The following is a 13,125-nucleotide window of genomic DNA, read 5'->3' on the forward strand; positions in this document are numbered from 1 at the left end:
TGCTGCCTATGCCACCCTTGCTGTAAGGCCGTCAGCTCTCTTTCTGCAGGTGGCTGTGCCCGCCTTGTGTCCTTACCGCTATCTGATTTGCTATTTCTCATTTGTTACCTGGTGTGGAGGGTCTGGGCAATCCAGTTTATTGCAACAGTATTGGTCTCAAAAGATGATAATGAGTTCCTGAGCCATAATCCTGTGAGTGATGCTCTCTGGTCGGAGACCATTTTGGCTTCTTACTTTTTGGCCGTATTTTGAGTGGTTGAGTTTGTCGGAAAAGTGATCTCTTGATAAGTAGGACATGACTGTCGTATGTAAATATGTTTTTTACATGTTTATCTTCTGTTGGCTTTTCTTCTTAGCACAGTTGAATAAAGCACATGTTTGCATTAATGTGATGAAATTGTGACTATATTTGGGCATCCCAGTTCTTTTTTGTAAACATTATGTTTTAAACACATCTATAAAATCACTCTGAGTTTTCAAGTAGGATTACTGCATTGATTGACTTAATAAGCAAGTGTAGCTTTGCTGCTTTTAAGCTGGGTTTCACCACTAACCACTTTCTCTAATAACGTTTATGTCCTCGTTCTCTTCTCCCTCTCCTCTCTTCATCCCAGCTGGTATTTGGACACCACATATATTTTCTTGTTTTTCATATGGTTGAAATTGCCTCCTCAAATATTCAATTTCATATCTTCCCGTCATCTGCTTCAAAAAGTAAAAAAAATGGTGAAGATGAAAAAAAATGGTGAAGATGAGACCATATTTCTATGACTGAAACCAATTCTTCTCCACTGAATATGGGAGTTACATAAAATGTGACTGAAAAAGCTGATCTGACTCTCTGTCTTTTCTGTGAATTTCTTAATAAACCACTAATATCCCAATACTCAGAATTAACATCATCTTTTAATAGTCTATTTGAAATGCTGCAGTCCCCATTTTGCATCCTAGGCCCATAGTAGTAGCTCAGTGAATACTTAGATTTGTACACAGGATAGCTCCAAAAATGTGGGGATGCAATTTGAATAAGTTGAAAGTAGAGTTAAAAATTTTTTGTTCCTGTGACTAAAGAAATGAGGCCCAGAGAAAAGTTAACAATTTCAAAAAGCACTGTTATCCTTTCTCTCATTCTCCAAATATTAGAGAATGAATAAAAGATCCTCACTCCTGATGTCAAAACAAAAGCTTTTGATACCCAATATAGTTATTCTATGTTTTGGCTGTAAAGTCTCAGAGATAATAATTGTAAAGACGTCTTTCTTTTCAGATAAAGTGAAATTTCAAATAAGTCTGTTTTGTGTATACCTGATTTGAAAACTCAACTTTAACAATTATTTAGAAGTAGTGACCATATAGTTTCCCCTCTTAGTGTCATTTAAGAGCATTTTAGTAAGTATTTATATATAATCTCTAAATTGGAGCTATGAGGGGGATCCATGCAGTTACCTTAACAAAACAAGACTAACCTGTTAGGGCCGGGAGGAACCTCTGAGAGGACTCTGTCAGCTTCCTTGTTGGACAGATAAGCGAGGATCCAGGTAGTTTGCTCCAGACCGTTTAGCAGACCGTGGCCCAATTAGGCTGTGTCCTCACTTTCCTTTCTCCTCTCTTCAGTGATTTTGAGATTTTGTTCCTTTCCCTTCGTTTCTTTAATTTTGACATTCCTGATGGCTCTGTGAAGGTCAAGCGACAGATTCCTTTGCTGACCTTACAGAGTGGGTTTTGGAAGCTTTTCATTCACTCTGTGGCACACAGAAAGTTTTCTTAAGTAGATCTGCAGAAGATAGGCAACTTACTAATGATGGCAAAGGCAGAAGAGGGACAACATCAGCCTTGAAAACAGGCTCTCTGGTGTCACTTTTATTCCCTCACAAAAGTAAAAATTCATTTGGCTTTCAAAGAATTGAAGGAAAAATCCCAAAGTAAACTGCCCCCCCCAACACACACACACAACAAAACCCAAACAGAAAACCCCAAGGGCCTTGGGCTGTCGCCTTTCTTTTGTATGATGAACCGAAGTCCTTAGAGACCGTAGATAACTAAATAGAGCTGTCAGAAGCACATCTGCCTCAAAATAAGTGCATTTTAAAACTTTAAACGTAGTATTCTATTTTTGGCATATAACTTTTTTCCTCTTGAGGGGCCGTAGATTTATTGTCATTAATAGCTGAATTTGCAAAGATGTATTAAATAAAGATAGAACACAAAGTAAATGCCAGCCATTACATCGACAGAATTGTAGTGACTTCGATTGGGAGTTACCTTTACTGATGTTACCCAGAGAAGGGAGGGGGCAAGAGAGGGAGAGAAAGACATGCAGGGAGAGAGTGAAGGAGGAGGGAGGAAAAGAGGCAGAGGTAAAACAAAAACAAGGAAGGAAAAGGCTTAGATCTATTTAGCACAATCAAAGAGGAGGATCAGAAAAGATCCTCTCCATTTCTGTGGCTTGCTGTGTTCTCTGTGGATCTTGTAACTCTGTGATTATCATGCACCAGGGCGAGACACCACCCTCAAATTGGTCTGCCAATGTGAAGAATCATTTTATTGCTTATTTTTAAACTCCTAAGGACAGGGAAAAAGACGGAGGGAGCCTAAATGGTGTGGTTTCCTCCGACCATTATTGTTGTAAATCCTATGGGTCTTGAAATAACTGGCTATTCCTGGAGTTTCAAAGGGCCTGGCTGCTCCTAAGACTTGGCACTTGAATGGGAAATGATCAGCTCCTTCCTTTAAGCCTTGTCACCACGGTTTTTAAGTGGGTCCCAAGTTGGAGGATGTGATTTCAGAAATAAACTACCTTTTTTTAATGGAAATCCTCTAGTTGTTTATAGAACTTTGAGTTTTTCAAATGCATCATTGGCTATAAAATAAAATGTTTCAAACTTAAAAGTCTTTTTTTTTTTTTTTTTTTTTAAGATTTTATTTATTTATTTGACAGAGAGAGTGAGAGCAGGAACACAAGCAGGGGCAGTGAGAGAGGGAGAAGCAGGCTTCCCGCGGAGCAGGGAGCCCGATGTGGGGCTCGATCCCAGGACCCTGGGATCATGACCTGAGCCGAAGGCAGACGCTTAATGACTGAGCCACCCAGGCGCCCCAAACTTACAAGTCTTAAGTAACTTAAACATTAGAGAAAGTATTCAGTTATCTGTGCAGAAATTCGCAGGAGCCTGGGCATTTTAACTTGGTACATCTTCCTTTAAATTTTTATCTTTTTGCTTGATGATTAAAGATAGTAACAGTCCAGTTACTCTCTGGTTATGGGCTTCCGTTTTATTAACAAGTAAATTGTGGCAGAACTTGTGTTCCTCTTGGTTGGCTGGTACATGATCTTGAGTAATCCTGATTTGTAGACTGACTTCTCTTTAGAATGATTGAGGAGGGTAATTTTGTGGGCAGAAGAGTTGCACCTGTTTCTGAGGCTGAAGGTTGGTTATTGTTTTAACTTCCTCAGATTACTCAGATGTTTAGAGGAAAATGATACAAATGACCTCTTTATTTTAGGTTGGCTTTTTTTTTTTTTTAAGGGGGTTGCCATTGATATGTTTATTTTGGGAGTTACTCGTTGATGAAATATACAGCATGAAAGGATATGAGGTTATTTTTATGTGCTTTAAACTTAGACTCTCCAAATGTGCACGTTAGGCATATTGACAATAGCAAAGCTTTAAGAAAATGACATTTAGACTCTAGGGGTTTTGTTTTTCTCCTATAATATGTTTCATCATAAGTTCACTAGGAAAGGGGATTTGGGGTCATTATTATGATATCTTTTGATATCCTCCCTCCAGCTGGACACCTGACTTCAACATTCTTGTATGGATACTTTCAAAAACAATTTTTTTTTCTTTTCCACTCCCGTGATCCTTCAAACATTTAATTAGGCTGAATGAGAATAGGAAAAACTGCTTTCTGAGTTTTTTGGAGAACTTGCCTTCAGAGAGAACGGTATTTGTGTTTGTAGGTTTGAAAATGAGGCCTCTTTAGACTATTAGCCTTTTTTTATGGTGTATTTTTTTATTGAGACATAATTTGCATATAACATTATATTAGCTTGAGGTCTACAATATAATGATTTGATATTTCTATATATTGTGATAGGCTGTTAAAGAAATGATGATTTAGGGACGCCTGGGTGGCTCAGTCAGTTAAGTGTCTGCCTTCGGCTCAGGTCATGACCCCAGGATCCTGGGATCCAGTCTTACATCGAGCTCTCTGCCCAGTGGGGAGTCCGCTTCTCCCTCTGCCTGCCACTCCCTCTGCTTGTGCTTTCTCTCTCTCTTTCAAATAAATAAATAAAATCTTAAAAAAAAGGAAATGATTTATAAAAATTCTACCACCAGTTTAACTATTAATGATCAGTAACTATTATTTATTTATTTATTTTTAAAAAGATTTTATTTATTTATTTGACAGAAAGAGACACAGCAAGAGAGGGAACACAAGCAGGGGGAGTGGGAGAGGGAGAAGCAGGCTTCCCGCAGAGCAGGGAGCCCCACGCGGGGCTCGATCCTAGGACCCTGGGATCATGACCTGAGCCGAAGGCAGACACTTTTAACTACTGAGCCACCCAGGCGCCCCAGTAACTATTATTTAATAAGGAGTTTCAGTATAGTTATATGTAGGGAAAATAGTATCTATTTAATTTTAAGGACTATGTTAAATATTTTTATGATGTCTCATAGCAATCATTATGCTATTGGATATATATCTCGTCCAGGTTTTATACACTTCCTACTATTTTGCTTTTGGATGAAATATGGACGTGATAATAATTGTGGTTTGTGCTACAAACATTGACCATCTGTTCTGTTTCAGTTATCCTATGGGGTATTGGAGGTTAAGTGAGAATGAGCAGGTCCCTACTTTGAGGACTGCTCACTGTAGGTGGGCAGACAGAATTGAGACACTATGATTGCTGCATTAAAAAAAGTGCCATGGTGACTTAGTGCAAGGAGAGATTGATTGAGAGGAGCATGCTCCAAAGGCTTAAGAGAAGTCAAAACAGGCGGTGGGCGTGGGGGCTGCATTTCAGATCAAGGAAATGATTGTCTGATCAAAGACAGTGGAGGTATGAAGCCGTATGGAATATGGCACAAAGCCTGCTGACAGGGTCCCTGAAGGGGGAAATGGCCAGATAATTTTGGGGAAAGAATTGAGTCCAAGTGTCACACAGGCTTTTATTGCTAGATGAGGAATTTGGTGTTTATTCTTACCTTGTGTTTTTTTACATTAGTGGAAACATTACTATTATTATTATTATTATTATTATTATTATTATTATTATTTTCCTAAAGGAGAGAATAGAGCAATTGGAGCTCTTTTGGAGAGGTGTAGTAAATATGAAAGCGGATTAAGAGATCAGATTTAGAAAGAAAAAATAAACTACTATAAGGGCATCAGGAAGTGTTATACCTTGGAGAAACATCTCAGCCATGGGTAGTACCTTTGGAAGCTCATCAGGCAGGAAGGCTGGAGCAAGGCTGCACAGTAAAGCCCCCTCCCGGCTGCCGTTACTCACGAGGTGGGCTGTGTTTCTAAGGTAGTGGGTGGAGTTACAGAAAGGAGCCCAGTGGATGGCAGTGGAACTAGGGCAAGTCTGCACAGCTAAGAGAGATCAGGAAAGGCTGTAAGATCATCTAAGCTAAGAGCTCAGGTCATCTTGGAAACTCATTATTACATTCCCTGGGAAAAAAGAACCAGAGGGACCCAAGAGTTCTTAACAAAAACAAAATCAATTCATTTGGCTGTTAGGAGAGCCAGGGTGGGCATGAATGAGATGAGAGACAGATTTCACGGTAAGGAGCCAAACGAGGGCTGCTTTCTTGGCCGTGATGTCATGTCTAGAACAAAGACCCGTGTCCTGGTTTTTGTAGGATGAACTAACCCTGCTACAGAAGTGGACAGACTGGGGCACTGAAGTAGGGGAGCTAGCCAGGGAAAACGTGAAATTAGCCAACTTAAAGTTATAATGCTATCGTATTTTTTCTTCTTTCTTTTGGGCCTGTGGTAGTAATAAATATGCAGAAAAACTCAGAATGTTGGTAAAAGCTGAAATACTATAGGCTAAGGAAGGAGCTGGGAATGACGAAATCTCTTGAAAGATGTTCAGATGGTGCCGCTTAGCCCTGGCTACCCGAGGGGCTTCCTCTCTAGTCATTCTAATATTAAAAAATATCAGAGGGTTTCAGCATCTTCAGTCTCTTGTAGTTTAGGGGAAAATGGAACATGGTGTTTGGGAATCTGTCTTTAATCTCCTCTGATTTTAAAGCACTGAGATGCATGCCTAGAGATGGAGGTATGAAGACAGGCCTTCTTACCTGGTGGAATACTTCTTTAGTTCGAGTGAAACAAACTCTGGAATGGGTGCAGAAAGGGTTTTTTCATCTTTGTCTGACTTTTTTGGTAAGAGTAAGGGTCAAGATGCATCGAAAGAAAACCTGGTTTGCCTGTTTTTCTTGTATAAGTCCATCTTGTGTTCTGCCAGGAGCAAAGTAGAATTTTGAGCCTATCTAGATCCACTAATTCTATGTATCATATAAATTAATTCCTAACTTACTCATATCCTCACTATTTTATTGAAACAACAACATTTTTTGTTTTTAAAGCAACAAATTTCATAGCACTGGAGGGGTTTGGAAGATGTAAGGATCTAAAAAATTTTTGGCTGTTTGTGTGGCTACCACTCCCTCTGGCAGAGATAATAATGTTAAACTTTAGCATGATGCTGGATGTTGTAATCCTCCAAGGGAGAGAAGTGGTTGTGCTCTAAGGTCATGGCTGGCAAAGGCACCTGTGTCCTGTCCAGAGGACGGTGGATTCTGCATACATCATCCCAGGCCCACTCCCCTCATGCAGGCTTCTTAGTAGCACTCATCGGTGGTGACAGATTGTAATCATTTTCATGGGTAGTTCTTATTTTTTCCCCCCTAGATTGAACAGTGTGCCTTTTCATGTTTTATTTCTCAAACATATTCACAGTTGTTTGATGGTGAAAATAAGGAATTTTTAAAATATCTATATATAATTTTATATTTGATATTAATAAAAGCATCTTCCATTTCCATGGCTTGATTTTTAATGCTGTGACCTTTTCAGATTGGTAATACCTGTAATTTCATTAATTTAATAGAAGATGGTATTCGTGCTAAGAGTGTTATAGGAAGATTTTTTTTTTTTTTCAGTAAAAATTTAGTCACAGTGGCATGGAAGAAACAGGTTTTAAGCCCATATAATGATAAATTGAAGTTAGTTTAAAAGGAGAAAAAGATTGTTCCCTTTCTCCCAGAATGCTTACCTTATTAAGTGTATTAGTTTCCTGGGGCTGCTGTAACAAATTACAACAAATGGGTGACTTAAAACAACAGAAATTTATTCTCTCACAATTCCAGAGACCAGAAGTCTGAAATCAAGATGTCCACAGGGCCAAGCTCCCTTCAGAGGCTCGAATCTTAGAGTTAATTTAGTTAATTTAGTTAATTTAGTTCCCTCATTCAGCTCAGGAATTGCTGTAGAGACCAGCTGGATAATGGTATAGATGTGGCTGCAATCAGGTTCTCTTTGCTTTCCAGTTCAGTATTCTTCCTAGCATATAAAGTCGCCTCTATATGGAAAGGTTTGACTGTGAGTATTCGGAGTGCTGATAAAAGCATATAAGCCCCCCAAACTCTGTGCATTGACTTGTGTTCGGAAGTCTTAATTCTCCAACCTGTAGAAGTTCTCTCTCTGTGTGTGCAACTTAAAAAGCTGAATCCAACCCAAAAGAATACTTTCAGGAATACCTGTGTAATTCGTAAATTGCACATGAGACCCCTCGAAACAGGAAAGGACAAGGAATGACTCTCCCCATCTGTGGGGAGGGTCATGTAGTGAGATGGAAAAGGTAGAACAGGTGGCTTGATTTTGATCTTGACTCAGCTCGCTGCTGGTTAGTTGGGCAAATCACCTCATCTCTGAACCCTTTCACCAGATGGGGTGAGCGATAAGGTTCCTTCCCATTCTGTTCTAAGAGTTAATATCACTGCTTGTCATTCCACATGCAGGTTTTTTTCAACCCGGCCGCTTCTGGCTGGGGACCCCTTAACATTTCTTTGTGGTCATAGCAACTAGTGCAATGACTTCCTCACGGTAGGGAACTTATTAACCAGGCACTGCTGGTAATACTGGAAGACGAGGAGTGGAAGCCAAATGAGGGTGTGCTGAACTGTATGTTAAAAGCCAAAAGACACAGAGCATCTACGCCATGTCACAAGGGCTGCAGCGAGCACCCCAGGACACAGACAGATAGATTGGTTCTGTGAGTCAGTTTCCTGCATCCTGTGGAGTCGAAAGGAAGACCTGCACACAGCAACGGGCCTTGCAAACAATGGCTGCTTCCGGTGGCCAGGGGGTTCCAGAGTCTCCGAGCATCTCGAGGGCACTCACAGTTCAGACAGGACTTTCAAGCAGGGTCCTCCCAAGGCCACATTTGTAGACCATTTCTCTTTAGATAGGCAGTCAAATGACTTCGATGGCTTTTTAAAGCGTGCTAAAAACTCTACAGTAATCTTGAACTCAGCCGAGTGAATTTAGCTTTTCGATGGAGGAGAGGTTGGACAATCTGATTATGGCTGCAGCTGAGTGAGAAATTCACATCCTCCGATGCCGACGTAAGTGGACTGATCTTTGTTTCCTCATCTGAGAAATGGCAACGCTGTGGAAGCGTAACACGCTTCAGATTTGTATCCTAACACTCCAGTTTTTACTAGCAGTGGTAGTGGTAATAACGACAGTCAGCACTTCCACAGTGCTTACTCCTTGTTCGACACTGTTGAGTGCTTCACATAGACCCACCCATTTATATCGACTCCCAACAGCTGTGTGCAGAGTTTCACACCATAATGTTTAGTGCTGATTATGTCCCGGTATATGAGTTGTTCTACGCCAGAAAAAAAAAAAAAAGTTAAGAATATGAGTAACCAAGGAATAATGAGGTCAAAGAATAGGAGTCATAATTAATAGCAAAGAGTTAAACCAAATCAAGTGATTTCCTTTTTGTGTTGTCGATCACGTGAGGTCCTGCATCTGGTGCAATGGAAAATGCTGATAAGACAAACAAACGAGCTTGCCCTAACGCGGTTCTGCCCTGGACTAAGTGAACAGTGACTGCTCACCCCCGGCGCCCCTCACTTTCCAAGATGATCCTGGCTGATTCCATGGTGTGAAACAGCGTATGAGAGATAGGGAGGTGTCAGCAGCTCAGCCCAGAAAGCCGGGGATTGGGCAGTGGCTTCCTGTAATCACAGTTGCTGGCTGAGTGCCCCGCTCTCTGGCAGTGAATGTGGGGAGGTGGGCTGGGAGACAGCTGTGCCTAGCACTGCAGGCTCCATGGGACCGTAGAGCACCAGCCCCTCCATGGAACTGCTTCAGAATGTTCTGCCTGAAAGGTGAGGGGGCTTTGGGTCCATTTGGGTGGTGAAGTTTTAGTTAGGAGAACCATCATCTGGCATCAGTCTTAAGTCACAGGGCTAAGCTAGCACTATTAAAATCAAAGTTTGGGGGAGTTTGCAAGTATGAAAGTGAAAAAGTCATTGTTCTTTTGTTGTTGTTGCAAACAGGAAGAAAGACCTCCTGCTGGGGAGATGGAATTTTCTTTTAGATAGAAAGGATATTTCTGTGTTTTGTATGCGTTTTGTCATTGACAAAAGTAGTTACAAGTTTAGAATTAAGGAAACTTAATGAAAGTAGGAATGGTTTACAGTTGTAGCATGAGTTCTATCAGAGAAGTTTTTATGGGTTAAGTTGCTCCTGTAAAGGATCAGAGTGAATGGGAAGGGGAAAGGGATTCTATCTATTGCTTGAAGCTTTAATGTGTGAATTCAGGAATGAAATTAATTTTCTTGTAGAACATACTTCTTGTTCTAGCTATGTGCAGATGATAGTGCTTACTAAGTACTGTAAGATGGTGAGCAGAGGAGTATATATAGAGACTCCCTGATTAGTTAGGGAGTGTTTCCTCTTTTTAGGCAATTATTTTTTCTTCAAACTCTAATTTTTGTTCCAACTCCTGTCTTAATGTAATTAATTTAGACATTTGAGAGTGTGTTTGTCTATGAGATTGTTGGAATGGAAGAGTTAAAATGAATTCTCTTGGAACCGGAGTAGACTATTTTGTTCATATCTTTCAGTGTATGTCATTCTGTTGATGGGAAATTCTTGACAGCTTTTCAGCTTTTGGAAATGAAGTGGTCCTGGCTGGCTGGCTTTGCTGATTTCTTCTTTGTCCACAAAGCCCATTAATGAGTTGTAGACATGGATTCTCTAGTTTCCACCTTTACAGATTTCACTCTAATTTGACACCTTAAAAACCACCAAAGTCTTTAATATGAAACTTTGAGTTTGGTGTATTTGTTTCCATGGGTGGTACACATTTGATGAAATCAAGGGGGTAAAAACAAACAAGAACATCACATTTTTATCTCCCTAAGAATTCAATTAGTTAATTAGTTCTTGCTATGGAGAGTATCTAGTTGCAGTGGATTTCTAAACAGCTCTGTAAGACTGAAATGAATTTGAATAGTTCTGAAAAATAATTTTAGGTGAAATGACTTATGGGCTCTCATGATGCTGTTTGTTAAAAAATTGTTTGCTCAAAAAAAAAAAAAAAAAGTAACGATGATGAGCCAGAATTCAGTATTATGGGAGGAGGGTGTATGCTAAGCTAGTGTCATTTCCACAGTGTTGTTGAAATCATTATGATCTAATGATAGCTTAAGGTTTAGGATTTTTTAATTGAATGCAGGTGTGGAGTTGTTGCAGGGTATGACTTCTGCAGCTTCAGCGTATTTGTCTCCACCCATTCCCATAACAGCAATTTCATTTTATTAAAGAATCTATCAATTTCATGGACTCTTAGTTTCCGTGGTAACTTAGGAAAGTTTAGAAAGTCAAGTGAATGGCATGTGATGACAAGCAAGTACTTTTGTGCTGAAGTGTGTGTTCAAATCAGGAATCCACAATCCCCTTTAAAGCCCACTTTCTGATCTGCCAGCAGACAGGACCAACAGTCGACGTTTGGCTTTCTTCCTGTGATTTATAGCCTCTTGATTTACAATAATGATTTTTAGGTTGCCCTTCCATGCTTCCAATGAGGCAGACTCATGAGAAAGTACTGGTGAGTGAGACTGAACACAGGAATATGAGGGGCTACTTGCAGATGCTTTGTGTTTCCTACCATGTTTGTGTTTCCCTCTGTTGGAGACTTTTTCAGAGGCTTTCATTAATTGGCCTATTTCTATGGCTAGCTGAGGTTCTAGGGGCTCTTGAGTCTGTGGTTATGATTAGCATTGACGTTAAAGGAAAACATGATTGCCCTTCGTTTGGGTAAATCATGTTCCTGCGTATTTTTTTTTTTAACTGTTGAGAGAAAACATTCACATCAGACGGTCTTCCATATTGCTGCAGGGTTTCCTCTTTCTCCATTTAGACTGTTTTTTTCTAAAGTCATGTCTACTCAGCCTTTGGTCGATTTGGTGCTAGAAAAAAATGCCTTCTTGGAAGAGAGATGTCATCTTTGTCATTGCTGTCTGCTATTGTAACTCACATAGTTAGAGTCACTCTCTATTATTGCCATTGAAGTAGCTCAGATCCATTCACTCCACCCACATTCATTTTGTGTGAACAGTGTCTGAGCTCCCAGTCTCTGAGAAGATGTTCTCTTAAGTTCTGCCAAGATCCCTGTGGTTAACAAAGCTCTGGTGTGTTGTTCCTTCATTGTGTCATCAATGATCCACCATGGTCTAGGAAGTAAGTTTCCGGCTGATCAGATAATATGATTAACAGCTAACTACCATGTGTATATTGTAAACCATTCGTGGATTACACTATTCAAAATATTAGAATAAAATATTTTTACCACCAATACTGAGTGGAACACAAGTTTCTCTGAAATGATTCAGAATGCAAATTTCTTAATTACGGCACTCCAGCTTCCTCTTTGTAAATATTAATTATCTTCGCAGTGCATCTCTAACTGTGAAGACTATTTTTAGTTCCTTTTAATTTCCAATCCATCACAGACAGATACTTTATAGAACAACATTATGTGCTATGTGATGTCAGCACCGTGTCAAACAGCTATACGAGTCCTTAAGCATTTAATCTTGCTTCCTGTACTACTCTTGTCGCAGACTGGTAACAAAGCGTTGGCCAACTGGCACTGGTTAGTAGACAAATCTGTATTCGTTTCCTAGAGCTTCTGTAACAAGTTACCCGTAGGTAAGTGGCTTAAAACAGACATTTCTTCTCTCATAATCTAGAAGCTAGAATCCAAAATCAAGGTGTTGGCAGGGTCACTTCCCCTCTGAAGTCTCTTACGGAGAGTCTTTCCTTGCTTCTTCCAGTTTCTGGTGGCCTCGGGTATTTCTTGGCTTGTGGTAGCATCTGTGGCCCTGTTTTCACGTGGCCTTCTTCCTGGGGTATCTCTGTAATTTTTATATAAGGACAAGTGTCATTGGATTTCAGGCCCACCCTAATTCAGAATATGACCTCATCTTAAGTGATGACATCTGCAAGGACTCTCTTTCCAAATAAGGCCACATTCTGAGGTTCCTGGTGGACATGGATTTACGGGGACACTGTTCAACCCATTAGAGTGGACCATGTGTAAAATCACACGATTGAAGGCAGCCTTACAAGGGGTATTTAATGGCGAGCGCGGCACTGTAAGAATGACTATCCAGCGTAGCTGCTTTGATGATGCGTTTGAAGCTCATGGCGGTGCAAGCTTATGTGCGGGTAGAAGGGTGAAGAATGGACCCACTATGGTCAGTCACCCTAAAGAAAATGTTGCCTTTTTCTTTCCTATAAATGATCCAGTTTTCTTCATGAACTCTTATCCTCCTGAGAAAGGGAAAAACAAAAAAACAAAATTAAACTTGGTTCACTGCAGTCATCTCAGTGCGAGCCAAAATTTAAATGGTTGCATTAGATAGCTCAGTCTTTGGGATGACTCAGTCTTTCAGAATTCTCCTGTTATCCTCCCTCTCTCCAAAGTGGATTTTGTTGCTAAGTCTTCCCCTTATTAATATAGCACAAGTGATGCATGCTAAATTACGTACTTTTGAATCATTGTCATATTCGTGACATAAT

At 40.1% G+C, this 13,125-nt stretch overlaps 1 protein-coding gene across 5 annotated transcripts in view; it reads left to right on the forward strand.

Annotated features, from left to right (window-relative positions):
- Positions 1 to 13,125, forward strand: part of NHSL1 (NHS like 1) — a 231,770-nt gene that overhangs the window by 117,319 nt on the left and 101,326 nt on the right. The window contains exon 1 of one of the 5 annotated variants that reach the window (XM_036097879.2): positions 9,323 to 9,422. The exons of the other annotated variants lie outside the window; for them this stretch is intronic. Coding sequence (XP_035953772.1) covers positions 9,407 to 9,422 — 16 coding nt within the window. The 5' untranslated portion in view covers positions 9,323 to 9,406. Of the gene's footprint in view, positions 1 to 9,322; positions 9,423 to 13,125 lie in introns of those variants that run through there. 5 annotated transcript variants of the gene reach the window in all.

Source organism: Halichoerus grypus, chromosome 9 (genome assembly GCF_964656455.1).
Source record: "Halichoerus grypus chromosome 9, mHalGry1.hap1.1, whole genome shotgun sequence".
Taxonomy (NCBI): domain Eukaryota; kingdom Metazoa; phylum Chordata; class Mammalia; order Carnivora; family Phocidae; genus Halichoerus; species Halichoerus grypus.